At 42.0% G+C, this 15578-nt stretch overlaps 1 protein-coding gene across 2 annotated transcripts; it reads left to right on the forward strand.

The window, feature by feature from the left end:
* Nucleotides 1-1186: 1186 nt before the first annotated feature.
* Nucleotides 1187-15550, forward strand: TRMT2A (tRNA methyltransferase 2 homolog A). Of its 2 annotated transcripts, none has more exons than XM_081174903.1 (12): nucleotides 1187-1296; nucleotides 5055-5684; nucleotides 6596-6704; nucleotides 7047-7228; nucleotides 7877-7991; nucleotides 8318-8433; nucleotides 9239-9350; nucleotides 10253-10375; nucleotides 11472-11547; nucleotides 12416-12532; nucleotides 14024-14120; nucleotides 14558-15550. In XM_081174903.1, the coding sequence occupies exons 2-12, from the start codon at nucleotides 5056-5058 to the stop codon at nucleotides 14805-14807; spliced, it is 1926 nt and encodes a 641-aa protein (XP_081031029.1). In that variant the 5' UTR covers nucleotides 1187-1296; nucleotide 5055; the 3' UTR covers nucleotides 14808-15550. The 2 variants fall into 2 exon arrangements, with proteins under 2 accessions (XP_081031029.1, XP_081031030.1); XM_081174904.1 differs by lacking the exon at nucleotides 1187-1296 and adding an exon at nucleotides 4358-4703.
* Nucleotides 15551-15578: the final 28 nt, after the last annotated feature.

Here is a 15578-nt window from a genome sequence, read left to right on the forward strand (position 1 = left end):
CCATGAGCAAAGTTCTAAAAGTACCACATTAAAACCCACTCCGTAATAATTATTATTTTATTTATACTCTGCCCACTCTGGGCGGCTTCCAACAAATCATGAAACGTCAGGGAAAACATCAAAAAAGTTATGTAGTTCTTGACATCTGGGTTTTCCAGAGAGGGAGCCACTACCCAGTGAAGAACGCACCTTCACTATGCTATTTTCGGTGCCTGCTAAAAACGTTCTTGTTTAGGCAAGTCTGCCCAGATATGTAGAAAGCTGACGTATGTTTAATCAAGTTGTGTTTTTTTAAAAAGCTTATTGTTGATTTTAACTATTTGTGAATGTTTTATTGAATTGATATCCCGCCCTACACCCGGACGTCTCGGGCCGGCTCACGCCACAGATCCTCGGCGGCTCCCGCCCCCTTTACTTAAAATGGCTGCCGCGCGCGGCGAATCCGAGTTGGGGGGGGCGCGGAGGCGGTTGGAGGAGTGAGATGTTGCATGATGGGAAAGAGCGGGAAAAAGACTCTGGCATCTTCGCTTACAACTTTTTTAATTTTAGGTTTTTTATTTATTTTATTGGTGGATACAATGTATTGACCACAAAAGTGTTCAGCACATGAGGCTACCCATGGATTCTCTCGGCCCCCTACGGTATTTTTTTTAAATAGATAAATAAATAAAATCATGCTTTAATTTTTTTAATGTTTCTTTTAAAAAAATGTAATAATAAATAATAATGACAAGGTGGAATCGATCCAAAAAGAGGAAGATGGCGTGAAAGGAAATAATATAACCTAAAAACATAAAAGCCATAGTTTAATAAACAAAATAAAAAATTCCTTCCAGTAGCACCTTAGAGACCAGCTAAGTTTGTTATTGGTATGAGCTTTCGTGTGCATGCACACTTCTTCAGATAATAAGTTTTTGTTTAATGTAATGACGACGATAATTAATAAAACAAGTTTTTGTTTGATGTAATAATGACGATAGGGAGAGGGGAAATCGAACCTAAAAAGTGAAAACAAAACAAAACACCAAACAATAAAAATAATACTTTAATAATAATAATTAAAAAATGCTATACAGCACAGCAATAATTAATAATGCCGATGACACACAGAGAGGAGGAACCGAAGCTCAATCGGGAGAACCAAAGTATTTTTTTCAAACGGACGGTCTCCCGCGCTTGCGCGGCGGTGACGTCACCGGCGCCCTTCGTCGCCCCGCCCCTTTCCTCCACCCCCTCCCTCCCTGCTTGGCCGAGTCCCGCTGCCTGACGAGGCCTCCTCCTTCGCCGCCGAGAGATGTGAGAAACGAGATGGGGAGGGGGATGCGCGGAAGCTCTTACAAAATGGCTTGGCCTGCGGGAGGGGCTGCCTACGCGGGTTCGCACCTCTGCGAAGGGGGGGGAGGGGAAATAAGTGGCCTCGTTGCAAGGAGGGTGGGGGAGGGAGGTTTTCATTTTAAGGGCGGTCGTCTGCTGCGTTGGTGCATCGCCTCAGCGCGTGGCTCCCCCTGTGGTGGTGGTGTGGTTTGGCGCCCCCCCCAAAAAAAGCATGGGATCATTTTCCGTAATCGTCATCATCATAAAAGTCAATGGTGAGCTAGAACTAGGCAGCTGCAATGTTCAAGCACCCCCCCCAGCTCACTCTCTCAGGCTGACCTACCTTATAGGCAAAATAAAAAAATTCCTTCCAGTAGCACCTTAAAGGCCAACTAAGTTAGTTCTTGGTATGAGCTTTCGTGTGCATGCACACTTCTTCAGATACACTGAAACAGAAGTTGCCAGATCCTTCTATATAGTGAGAAGGTGGGGAGGGGTATTACTCAGAAGGGTGGTGGGAATGGGAGACTACCTTATAGGGTTGTTGTGAGAGGATGAAAGCAGGGACAAGGGTGAGGGAGAACCGTTTATTAGTGCTTGTTGTTGTTGTTTAGTCGTGTCCGACTCTTCGTGACCCCACGGACAAGAACACGCCAGGCACTCCTGTCTTCCACTGCCTCCCGCAGTTTGGTCAAACTCATGCTGGTAGCTTCAAGAACACTGTCCAACCATCTCGTCCTCTGTCGTCCCCTTCTCCTTGTGCCCTCCATCTTTCCCAGCATCAGGGTCTTTTCCAGGGAGTCTTCTCTTCCCATGAGGTGGCCAAAGTACTGGAGCCTCAGCTTCAGGATCTGTCCTTCCAGTGAACACTCAGGGCTGAGTTCCCTTTTTTTTTAATTAAAGATTTTCTTGTTTTACAGAAGTAAGTGTAATGTCTCTCGTATTTTTTCCATGTAACATTTTTACAAATCCATTTGTTGAGACATTAGGGGGAGAGAAAAAAAAGGGGTGGAGGGAGGGAAGATGGGTGGCGATGTTTCTATTATGCTTAATGTATGTAGGGTTTGGTGTCAGTGTTGCTTGTGCTGTTCGCTTGTGTTCCTTTGGTGGTGAGAGAGGTTGGGGTTGGCCTAGGGTGTGGGTGGTTGTTTGTGATTGGCGGTGGTGATCTTTGTTTTCGTGTGTGAGTGGGGTCGGTGGGTGTTTTGGATCAGGTTAGCCATATTGATTTGTATGCTGTTGGTGGATTATTGTCATTGTCTTGCTGGGCTGTGTATGTGATAAAGGGGAGCGTATAAACTTAACGAAAACAAGCGGTGTATAAATTTAATGGAATGAACAGTGCTATAGACTTGGAAGGGGTCTCTGGCCACTGTCCAGGGGGGGTGCCTATAGGTTAGTTAAGTTGCCCCCTGCCAAGGGCACAGGTTCCGGGGTGGGGTGGGTGTGGGCGCACAAAAATCGCTCTTCTCCACCGTCCAGGCCTCCCTGGGCCACTTCTCCGCCGCTCTGGGTGGCCAGGCGAGGTGTGCAGGCTTCTCTGGGCGCCTCAATAGAGGACTCTGGTTGCTGGCGTGGGCCATTGCACAGCCCTGCAGGTCTCCTCCCCAGTTGGCCCTAGTGGAAGAGTTGCAGGAAGAAAAAGGAAGGGAAGGAGGAAAGAGGTAGGAGGGAAGGCAGCAAGTGGAGGGAGGGAAGGAGGCAGGCAGGACAATGGTTCCCCACACCTGCTCTGACCCATCAGGTTCCCTCCAGGTGTTGTTGAACTCGCAGTTCCCATCAAGGCCCAGGCAGTGTAGTCAACAGTGATAATGGAAATTGTAGTACAGCACCATGTTGGCCATCTCTTATAATCTCTACTCCACATAGGTAAGCCCCGCTGTGTTCACTTCCAGATGAGTGTGCATAGGATTGCAGCCTGTCGGAGTGGGATGCCTCTTGCTTTTGAGACATTAATTATATTATTAATAGCAACACCCTAGTGGTCCCGGGCCCTAAGGAAGTTAGATTAGCTTCAACCAGAGCCAGGGCCTTTTCAACACTGGCTCTGGCCTGGTGGAACGCTCTGTCTCATGAGACCAGGGCCCTGCAGGATCTGATTTCTTTCCGCAGGGCCTGTAAGACAGAGTTGTTCTGCTTGGCCTTTGGCTTGGAGCCAATTTGATTCCCTCCCCCTCTTTCTTTTTCCTTTTTCCTTTCTCCTGTGATGAGGCTGCATTTTAATATTTTAATGTTTCAATATTTCAATGTTGTATTTTAATCTTGTTTTTAAGTTGTATTCATTCAACCTGTTTTTATTATTGCTTGTTAGCCGCCCTGAGCCCGTCGTTGGCTGGGGAGGGTGGGGTATAAATAAAAATTAATATTATTATTATTAATAATAATATGGCAGATACCTCAGTGCTGCTATGTGTGCTATAACTTATTGTAAAACAAACCTTTCCTTAGACAGTCTCCTCCATCATCCAATACACTGCTGGGTTGTTAGTGCTAATTTTGCTAGTACTGTTCTTGTGTTTTAACATGTAACCTGATTATATTTCATCAGTCCAACTTGCCATGAGGCAGCCAAGAGATCTGATCACACTTGGGTATGGCAAGGACTGCTTTTTAACATGTTAAAGGTAAAGGTCCATTAGGTCCAGTCGCGGACGACTCTCACTTTATTGGCCAAGGGAGCTGCTGTACAGCTTCCGGGCCATGTGGCCAGCATGACTAAGCCGCTTCTGGTGAACCAGAGCAGTGCACGGAAATGCCGTTTACCTTCCCGCCAGAGCGGTACCTATTTATCTACTTGCACTTTGACATGCTTTCGAACTGCTAGGTTGGCAGGAGCTGGAACTGAGCAACAGGAGCTCACCCCGTCGTGGGGATTCGAACCGCCGACTATTAGTTTCTGTTTCTCACTGTGCAGCTGTGTGGAGTCACAGGACTATGTTTACATTCCAGAGACCTTGCAGTCTCACGGGACAGGGAGATGGGATGTGACGTTAGTGGTTTCATGTTTCCTTTCTTCCTTTGTTCAGTTGCTCTCTGCTTCCATAGAGAGAGGATGTATATTTCTTAGCTGTCTGTGTAGCTTAGAAATAAACTCTTTAAAAATGTAGCTCATACTGTCTCATCCTTCCCTGTGCTGTTTTGATTCTCTGCTGGGAGGACGTGCCTTGGAGCCTCATCAAAGGCTTGAGGTCGTTAAACACGTCGGGAGGCGATTTCAAAGGCTCAGCCGAACGGAGTTCCGACACTGACCTTCTGATCGGCAAGCCCTAGGCTCTGTGGTTTAACCCACAGCGCCACCCGCGTCCCTCTTTAACATGTTACCTGTGGATTAAAGCTGCCATATGTACATCACCCTTTAGTTTCTTGAAATTTGATTCTTGGCTGTGCAGGTAAGCATTGAGCCAAACCTAAATGTGCAGCTAAAATAATAATACTGTTTTTCCCTATGTACCTCTGCCTCCACTTCTCTCTTCCTTTTTTTCTTCTCCAAATTTTAGATTGTAAGATCCTTAAGGGCAGGGACCTGTCCTTAAGCACACTGACAGCTTATAGAAGAAATAACTGCTTTGGCTAAACTTAATTCATCTAGAACTTGATAATTTCACCCTTTTGTCAATTCCAACACAGAGGAAAACCTAGGGGGCTTGATTTTTGCAGATGAGGCTTAACTAAACATGATTTGGCTAAGCATTTAACACATTTTACCCTAGAATAATTAATTCTGTTACTGTTCTCTACAGAATGATGGAAGACATCAGTGATGCGTGCTTTACTGACACAAAAACTGCAGTTCCTCTTGTGGAAACGGAGAGTGCAACTGAAAATCTAACAAAGGAAGATGTGGGAGAAGAAAACAACACGGCGAACACTTCAGATACTTCCAGCATATATAGATATATTAAAGATGGCTTGTTTACGTCAGAGATCTATAAAGTAGAAATTCAAAACCTCCCCAAATATATTGGTTTTAACGAAGTAAAGAAGTTCCTTGCAAAATATGGCCTTATCCCACACAAGATAAAACTGTTTGCGAGACAGACTTTTGCATTTGTCACCTTTAAGAGTGAGGAGGGTAGGGACAGAGCTATGAAGGTCCTTCATGGGGCCCAGTGGAAGAACCGAAGCTTAACTGTGAAACTTGCAAAACCAAAGGCTGATCCCATCATAAAGAAGAGGAAAAGAGAAGAGGAGGAGGGAGAGGAGATGAAAGAGCAGACAGCAGCAAAGTGTTTGGCTTCAAATAATGGCAAAGAAGAGCCTCTGAGTAAGCAGATAGCAGATGTGGTGACCCCTTTGTGGAATATCCCATATGAGGAGCAGCTGGCAAGGAAGAAGGAAGAATGTGAGCAAGTGCTGCTGAAACTGACAAGGTAATTTTTCTGTTTGTAATAAATATTATGATTATCTCCATTTCTTCTGTTTAGAATGCCAACACTCGTGTAGCCAAAATGGCACCATCCAGGTACAGGAGGGGACATATCAGTTCCAAGACTTGCAGAAGTGCAATTGGGGAGGGTGTGAACGGAAATGAAGGGTGCATCTCCAGAACAGTGCACTGAGAACTGAGCCTGCTCAATAGGCACAGAATGCTGGCTGCCTGCCTGCTTGGGAGAGTGGAAGCAGGAACCCTGAACAGGAACACTCCACACTGCAGCACTTCGTTGCAGGTCTCACTTGCATGTATTCAGAAAGCTTTCCGAGACAGCGCAAGCACAGTCCAAGAAACCAAGCTGGTTTTGGCCTCAGCATTAGTGGGAATGAAGCTGATAAATATAGGTATTCTTCTGCTTCATTGTGCTGAGATGTGGATTTTCTGGCTTCTATTCTCAAACTGCAGTTTGCATATTTGCAATAAATACTTTAGAAATGTGTAAGTTTTGTTTTTTTTTTGTTTTTATATTTTGTCCCAAAAGGCTCTGAGATACTCTTCTCATCACAGGCTGCCATACATTGTAAGACCAGGCATCCCCAACCTTCAGCTCTCCAGATGTTTTGGACTACAATTCCCATCATCCCTGACCAATGGTCCTGTTAGCTAGGGATGATGGGAATTGTAGGCCAAAACATCTGGAGGGCCGCAGGCTGGGGATGCCTGCTGTAAGACAAAAGGGCTGAGCCTGTTCCATTTTTAGATCTTCGTGCAGCATCTTAATAATTTTAGGTGCTTTATAAATAAACACCAATGGTCAGATTCATAGGTATTTGTGCAGGGGAGGGGAGGGCATAATGTTCATTGATTATTTTTGCTCTGATTATCATGAACGATCAAATTGTTTTACAGGGACATAGGGAACAACAACCGAGCTCTTCTACCATGGCTTTTCATGCAGAAGGAGAAGTGCGGTGGCCTGTGTTGCTCCCTGGAAGGAGTGAAAGCATCACCAATACAGGTCATACATCTCACGAACTGCTTATGAAGTGTGATACTGTGAGGAAATGAATCATAGGCATGGAAGGACAGGGTTAGCCTTACTACTGCACTGTCCATGGTCCATAACCTAAGCTGTGTAATTTTTGGGTGGGCACCTTTAATCTGGTAGCATGTTGCAGTACTGGGCATAAAATTCTGGAATGGATAGATTATTACCATATATATTATTTTAGTACTCATTTAGCCTAACCTGTTTTAATACTGCAATTTGCAACAAATGTTTATGGAGGGAAGTAGCAAGCATGTCAGATTCTAGAGGAGTCGGATAGGCATTCTAAATTTTCCCTTGCTTTACATTTAGACTGAGTACCGCAACAAATGTGAATTTTTGATCGGCATAGGCCCGAATCAAGAAGACAAAACTGTGGGGTTTCGCCTTGGCAAATACAAGGGTGGAACATGTGCTGTAGTGGAACCATTTGACACCATTCACATTCCTGCTGTAACCAAAAAGGTAGCAAAGGCTTTTCAAGATTACATAAGGTGAGTCCTCCGTTGGGCTGGATGACAGACTCCTAAACACCTTGCCTGTATAAAATTTACCTTTTCTGTGAAACCTTTGGCACAACCTACTAGTTCCTGTGCTATACTGGAACCAAGCCTTTAGTATATGTAAATGAAATAATTGCCTGTTCTTCTCTTGTTTACCCCTGTCTCCATTGCCTTCTCTTCCTGCTGTTGTCTACTCTGTCAGACATCCTTTGAGGCAGCGACCTGCCCTCTTGTGCTTTGCCATATACGTTAATGGCACTATATAGATAAATAAAGCCCAACTTAACCACAAAGCTCAACATTGCCTGTGTGAATTCCTTGAGGGACTGTACCAAAGAAGGCTAAATGGGAGCCTTTTGATAGACATTAGTTTTTCCAAGGAGAGAAAGAGGGGAACTTCCAGTGTGTGTACATTTGCAGCAGTTAGTACATAGAATCCATTTTTGGTCAGGTGATGTGATTAGATCACTGTGAAAATTGATGCAATGCAGATATTTACATGTCATCATCCAAAAATTATAATGTTCAGGATCAGTCTTCTAGTTTAATGTGACAGTTTCTTAGCAGAAATAATTTTAGCATTATGTGGTTATGCTTTTTTAAATCCAAGTTTAGTAACCAAGAATTTCAAAATTACAGGTCTACATCCTATGGTGTCTACAGCCCAGAAACTTACAAAGGTCACTGGAAACAGCTAACAGTTCGCACTAGTAGAAATGGCCACATCATGGCAATTGCTTATTTTAATCCACAGGTACTGAATATGATTTATGTAACAAGGGGAAACAAGCGCATGCTTGTAAAGCAGGCATTTCAGAAACTCTTCATGGTTACAGTTTTTCCTGATTCTGGAAATGTATTTTGTGAAACTAACAGTGACACAATGTTTTAAAGGGAAATGTGTCCTCATATGTGTTATGGAGGGTGCACTATTTAAAGTATTTAAAGTACAAGCATACCTATGCTGTTATCCCATAGTTCTTCACTACACCTGTAATCTGTAGGAACATTTTTCTTTGAAGTTTGTAAAATTAAGCACCTTAAGCATTAATTTTCTTCTTTTTTTTTTGAAATGTCTAGAAACTAAATGAAAAAGAGCTTGCAGAACTGCAAACTTCTATGGCTAAGTACTTCACAGAAGGCAATGGAAAGGACAGTGGAATAACTTCTCTCTACTTTGTGCAGGAAGGTCAAAGGTGATTGTTGCATCTCAAAAAAGAAACTTAGTATGACAATGTAATGTATGGTGTAGAACTTGAGCTGCTGTCTCGGCCATTAAGGCACTTGAATCGATGACAACAGTGGGTGACATCCAATACGAATAATTCTCAGAGTAGACCCATTTAAATCAATGGACCTAGGTTACTTAGCTTGATTGATTTAAATGGTCTACCCTGATAATGACTTGCGTTGGATGATACCCAATAAAAACTGCCATAAAATATAGTAAGATTCAAAACACTAAGCAGCCTATAAATCAATATCCAAGGATCCATTAAACACTAATGGATATGGTCAAACATAATTCAGTAAAAATTAAAGTCACCCATAGTAAGGAGCTGTTGTTCCTGGTGATTATTTTTATGAGCATTATTGTTGGGAGTATTGTCGGGTGATTGCTTTTATGAGCATTAGTGCTGGGAGTCGATATTCCTTGCATGCTGAAATGTAACTATTTGTATTTTTCTCTTACTGTTTTGTGTTTGCCATTCCTTTGAGTAGCTTTCTTGGATGATGACATCACACAGAGAAAGGGCATGCCAGTTCAGTCATGCATATCTAAATCCCATTAAGACCAGCATTTTTTGAGCTCGCACAGCTGTGTGTTCCTGCTAAAGAAATACAGAATGAATGCATTCAAAAAAGTCCCTAGATCTTTACAGCTTTTTTGCTTGAATTGGTTATCTGTACTATTGCATCTGAGTGCGCTTTAGAAGATTAGGACGCAAAGGAAGGATAATGATTTAAACACTGTTTCTTGCTCCCCTCTTCTCCCGCAAGAAAATCACCTAATCGTGAAGATTTGACCTTGGAGCATGTTGCTGGTGACAAGTACATATATGAAGATCTTCTTGGGCTAAAGTTCCGGATTTCTCCCCATGCTTTTTTCCAAGTAAGCATTTAAGGCATTGGGCTTAAGTGTTTTGTAGAAGTTGAGATCTCTTGTTGATTGAGTTTTGCTTTTAGCGAGTTACTCCATAAAAAGTGGGAGAAAGGGTAGAACCTCCTCATTGTCTGTCAGGGAACTGCCATTGGTTCAGGAGGGAGAGAGGAAAAGCTGGATTACAGAGAGCCCCCAAAGATCGTGGGAAGCAGCTCCTCCTCAAGCAGAGGAAGGAAGCCACGCCTCCAGTGGAAAGGAGCTGCAGGGCTCGGAGGAGGCAAGGCAGTGCCAGAACACCTTGCCTGGGCAAAGTGGGGAGAAGAGAGGTGCTCCATTACCCACGCCTTCCTTGCACAGTAAGCTTTCACGCAGAGAGGGGAGGCACAGACTGGGCATCAAGAAATTACTTTGCTGGGGAAAGTTTAAGGACCGCCCACTCATGGATTCTGCCAGTGAATGAGCCAGCCATGGGAGAGTGGCGCTCCGGACAGATGAAGTTTATTTTTGCATCAAAAGCAAGGCTTCACAGCAGAGCAGGGAGGTATTTGCCTGCCTGCCCTCGAGCAACCCCTTGGAACCATTACATTGTCCTTCTGTAATATCCGGAAAGCCATTTGTGAAATCTAGAGTTCATTGTAGAAAAACTCTGGAATCAAGAAATCAGGAGTGGTGTGTTTTTCAAAAATACATTTCATCATCTTGCACACTTTTTAAACAGTAGTGTGTTAAAGCAACAGCACAGTCAGAGGTTTCAAGTGTAATGGCTAAACATGCTCTGACTTTCCTTTTTTTAAAAAAATTAAAAACTTGGGTAAGGAGCAGTATATACTGTAATGCTGTAGATTTTAGCCTTTGACATGCTACCTGCCTGCTGAATACTGACACCCTATGCCGATGTTGAAATTCTGTAGGTAAACACACAGGCTGCTGAGGTTCTGTATTCAGTCATCCAGGAATGGACCCAGGTGAACCAGGAGACGACTGTGATGGATATTTGCTGTGGAACTGGATCAATTGGTATTTCGCTTGCCAAGGTGAAATAACATCTTTCATGGGACATATGCCCTTTGGTATTGCTTTTGTCTCCTAAAAGTACTAATTCAAAGGACAAAGGTCACCCAACAAGTAGTCTCGCCATGTGGGTATCTAACTGCATGCCCTGTGTTCTGGAAAACTGAAAACTAACAAAATAAGTAGTGAAATTATGACTACTATTGCAAAATGAATGATCTTAGAGCCAGCATAGATGTTACTTTAAATGTATGGCCTGTATCCAAAGTAGTGCTAAACCTCTCATTACATTAGCACAAATTTAGGAAGAAATGCCTCCTAAATTTGTTCTGGAGGTTTTAACGAACCTTCTGCAGCAGATTTGGGGAGGATGTATGTGGCCAGGTGGAGAGAGCGGCAGGTTCTGTTGTGCAAGTATAAATCCTTGCACAATTATAAATGAACCACTCTGTAATTGCACTTAATATGTCTTTTTTCTTTAAACGTTGCAGCTGTGGGGGGATCAGGGTCAAGAAGGCACATTAACCCCACCCCAAAAGGTGTCATTAGTCCCAGGAGGGAAACTGCTGATGGTGTCAGTTGCAGATTTGGGGGGGGGGGGCGTTTGTTGGTATTGGGATATGAGGGGAAAGGTTTTAACTGTGTGTTGTGGTCCTGACAAGGTCACCCAAGTGTATTTTTCTTTTTGGCCCCTAGGCTCACTTATGATGTAGTTTGATAGATTTTGGGGTGCAGTTTTCTTTCTGTTGCTGGGGCCAGGGTAAAGGCAGAACAACCAATCCTTTGCTCTTGCTCCTCCTCCTTTTCCTGGCTTCCTTGCAAACCTAATCTTTTCATCAGCCTCTCAGGTTTAAAACTGAGACACTCTCTAAGGTCCCTAAAAGCACTAGCTCTGCTTATTTTTGTAACTATTTTTTTTTTGTTTTGAGAGGTTTAGATTAACTGTAAACAGCCCCTCTGTAAACCTGTTTTCAAGTCTAGTTCAACTCTGGAGTGGGAACACACAAAAAGTTTGAAGCAGCCTAACAAGATAGCTCCTCAAGTTGCAATATCCATATTTATTTTGCTTGGTACTCAACTAAAAATGTAAAACTGTACATTATTGCTTTCGTTCTACAGAAAGTGAAGAAAGTTATTGGAATTGAACTTTGTCAAGAAGCTATTGAAGATGCCAAAGTGAATGCTCAGCTTAATGGTTGGTAAAAGAAAGCATAATATGGGATCTCAGACTTTAAAGACAGCTCTCATTATTAAGCAATTCACTTTCTAGTCTCTTCTGTCCCAATTTTCTTTTTTCCTTGACTACTTGTCAAGATGTTTTAGACTATTATTATTTGCCAGAACTGAGCTCTGTGTTGATGTTGAATAAATGTCAACTAAGGGATTGGCTCTTCTGGATAAAATTCAGAAGGGACCTGCAACTAATTAGGAGCACCAGGTTTTCTCTTGGTATCTCCTCTTGAGAGCAGAACATTTCGCCTTAAGAAATCTGACCAGCTTCCTTTAAAAAAGCATTATTGAGCTGTGTTTCAAGTGATGCCCACTACAGTCTTGGATGGGCACTACAACATACACAGACAGACTTTGTATTTGTGGTCAACCTCAGATGGAAGACCTCCATCATTATCTGTGTATCCTGTTTTGGAACAGTAGATAGTGCCCCTGTAGTTCATGCAGCAATGCATGTAGTTTAAATCAACCACCTGCAATCATGGCCTTAGCCATGTTTCTGATGGAGGTCTCTGTGCCTGAACAAGTTGCCTAGCTTAGAGCCTTTATCATGAAACTGCATATTGATCCTGAAGTAGGTTACTTTAAGACTTCTTTTTAAAAAAAATTAATTGAGGAGTGAATGAAAACCTGTATTTTAAGAGACTTGTTTTGCACTAAATTGTGGATGAGGTAAACATTTACTTCAGAGGAACTGTATTAATACTTTTTCAACCAGCATGGACATGGAAAAACTGACAATTGCAAGCATCAGTTATTAAAGGAAATATTGATGGGGCATGTGTAAATAAGCAAATGTGTTACACTGTTTTGGATTTGTTTTCCCTCTCCAGAGCTGAATAATGTTGAATTCCACTGTGGAAAGGCTGAAGATCTTGTTCCTTACCTTGTTAACTTCCTGGAACTGCAGAATTCTATTACAATTGTAGATCCTCCTCGAGCAGGGCTGCGTGAGTTTTGTTTTATGACCTTCTTTTACTGGAATAATTTGAATAGAGATGGAGGTGTACAACATAGTGAGCAGTAGTGACAAACGTAAATGGGGAGATGTGCTGGTGGGCAGTGAGATCAGCACTGAGAATAAAACAAAGGCAAAGTGTTTCTGGTTCTGCAGATCAGCTGTGGAATTCCTTGGGTGCAGAAATACAGCAATTAGGTCCTTTCAGGCAGGAAAGACTGCTTGATGACTTCAAAGAATATTGTTAGTTAAAAATAAACCTATTTTTTGCTGGCTAGCAGAGGAGCACATAACCTCTTCTAATTTCAATGTAGACTTCATATTTTCCTGATGTCAACTATTTGCCACAGTTTAATAATATGGACCACTTGGGTCCATTCCCCATTCTTTGTTATGATGGATGGGTTCAGGGTGGAGAAATATGGTTTGTATTATAACGAGGGCTGTGCTATAAATGGATATATTGTCTGATATCAGGTTTTAGATCAAATCGTGATAACAGGTTTTTTAAAAACGACTTTGCAATTTATTGCATATTGTGTGTGTGGTATTAAAAAATCACAATACTGGAAAAACCAGGAAGCCGATGCTTCTTCCTGAGTGTGCAGCCCTTGCTAACTCCATCTCAGGCAGCTCTTTCCTGCCTCCTGCAGAAACAAGAAATACCGTACTTTTCCGTGTATAACACAATCCCTTGTATAAGACGCCCCCTATTTTAGGGGACTCAAAGAACATGGGGGGGGGGAAATTGCCCAGAGTTCTGCAAATACAAAAGACATCTCTATAGCCAGAGAACGCCAAAACACCATTTTTCCTTGCAGATGATTAAATTTCATTTAATAATTTTTGTTCTGTAAACTTTTATCCATTCTTTCTGATTTCGCTTGGTTTATAAAAGATATGCAATTTTTCCTGGCAATGAAAATACACATTTTGTTTATATTTTGTTCAGTTAAAATTTATCCATTCCATTCTTTCTATTTTAGCCTGGTTTAGAAAAGAAAATTATCAATTTAGTGTTGTGCGATGTATACTTTCAACTAAAACTCAATAGTGAATTATATTTGAACATCTAAAAGTGTGACACTGAATTTGTTTTTTTCTTGTTTAGTAATATAATTAAATTTTTAGGGAATGCTACTAATTACTTCTACAGATTTAATTTTAGAGAAAATGTGCTATTGGTAAAGTAATACTATAACATGTTGTAATAAAATGTTAAACATAAGTAAAAATCTATCAGTTTTATAGATAGACCCATATTTAGTAGCAGTTGGCAGGACATTATCATGACATAGCTCCAGTCTTATTTCAGATACCATGACATCAAAATATTGCAATGTTTAATTGGTGATACATTGTGATGTAGAAAGCCAGATATTGCCCAGCCCTAATTGTAACAGAGTGTAGCTACTTCATGTCAGGCGGTGCTATCACAGTAAAGAATCTAATTTCAGTTTTTGTCAAAATGTTACCATTGCAGATTCCAAAGTAATTGTTGCAATCCGAAAAGCAGAACACATAAAGAAGCTTATTTATGTAGCCTGCAATCCTCGAGCTGCCATGAACAACTTTCTGGAGTGAGTTTACAATGGTGCTGGTGGGATGGAGTAATTTTTTTAAAGTGTTGATCCCTTCTCTCCCCCCCCCCCAATCAGCATTGATTTTCAGTGTTTCAAAGAGAGTAATAACCCATGGGATTAGGAGGTTAGTTAAATCTCTTACTGAAGTGAGGTGGGAAAGTCAGCCCTGACACTTAAAGGACTTTGAACGGAGCAAATGGCCTTTGCCCTTTTCAGCCACATCATTTTTTGGGCAACTTGGAGGGGTGAGCTTAGTGGATGTGGGTCTAACAGCGGATGGGGCTTCATAGGTTTCTGAACTCATGCATTCCGGGGGGGCTGGCGAGGAATGTGGCCTGGAGTGACAAGATATTTGGCCCCCAGGCCTCGTACCCCATTCCTGGCCCAATCAATTATAAAGAAATGTGTAAGACTAATACTGGTCTCTTTGGTAGCCTTTGTCGAGCTCCTTCAAATCGTGTCAAAGGAAGCCCTTTTCGTCCTGTTAAAGCAATAGCCGTGGACCTCTTCCCTCACACTATGCATTGCGAGCTGCTGTTCTTCTTCGAAAGAGTTCAGCATTCAAGTGATAAGCCTTCTGAAGAAGTCCAGAACTCAACTGAAATTCCAGAATTGAAATTGGAAACAGCAGGTTCTACAGAAGGCAGCGATGCAAACCTGCCTAAAGAAGAGGAAACCCCCTGACTGTTCCAGCAATTGATATTTATGCCAACTGGCTAGGCTGTGCCTATTTTCATTCTTAAAATTCAAAACAGCTGCTGTCCTGTTTTAGAAAATTGGAACATTGGTTGCTGGGACTTTGGAATAGTGGCCAATTATCAAAACTACTTGTACAATGCAATCTTGTATGTGTCTGCTCAGAAGTCCCATTAAGTTTAATAGGACTTACTCCAAGGTAAGTAGGGAAAGGGTTGCATCATTATTGTGTAGCTCCAGAGTTGTCAAAAGCTTAAAGGAGGCAGAATATTTGTATGTGTGTGTATATACACACACAGATGATATTTAATTTGTTTTTATGCCAAACTGATTTGTTTTTTAAATCATGGAACAAGAAAGGTGAGGGATGACTAGGGAAGCTATACTGCTACCTTAGATAGTAAATGATTAACAAAACCAGATATGCCAATGGTGTAACAAGCTTTCTCAATAAATGTTCAAAATATTAAGATTAGGTGAATGCAAAAGCAAATACTGTACCACAATATCCAGTTCGCACAGGTCTGAAGAGGAATTATCTGCAATGAGGAGGGAGACAGGGATTTCTAGCATCCCAACTCTGGAGCCTCAGCAATGCTACATTGCTTATGATATGTCTGTGTGCCTAGGCCAATTCAGCTTTAATGTGGAGTTCTGTCCACATCAACAAGGACTAGTTTGTATGTGCTTAAAATTGCTACTATATAATAAATGAAATAAGTTATTGGTTATTTTTTTTACTCATACATTCAATATTAA

This window comes from Podarcis bocagei, assembly GCF_964188305.1.
Source record: "Podarcis bocagei genome assembly, chromosome: 16".
NCBI classification, from domain to species: domain Eukaryota; kingdom Metazoa; phylum Chordata; class Lepidosauria; order Squamata; family Lacertidae; genus Podarcis; species Podarcis bocagei.

Bases quoted from the DNA above. Each gene is read 5' to 3' on its own strand.
- TRMT2A (XM_081174903.1), top strand. From the start codon at position 5,056: ATGATGGAAGACATCAGTGATGCGTGCTTTACTGACACAAAAACTGCA. The intron at 6,705-7,046 runs GTCATACATCTC...CTTTACATTTAG, and splicing joins TGAAAGCATCACCAATACAG to ACTGAGTACCGCAACAAATG. The intron at 10,376-11,471 runs GTGAAATAACAT...TTCGTTCTACAG, and splicing joins TTGGTATTTCGCTTGCCAAG to AAAGTGAAGAAAGTTATTGG.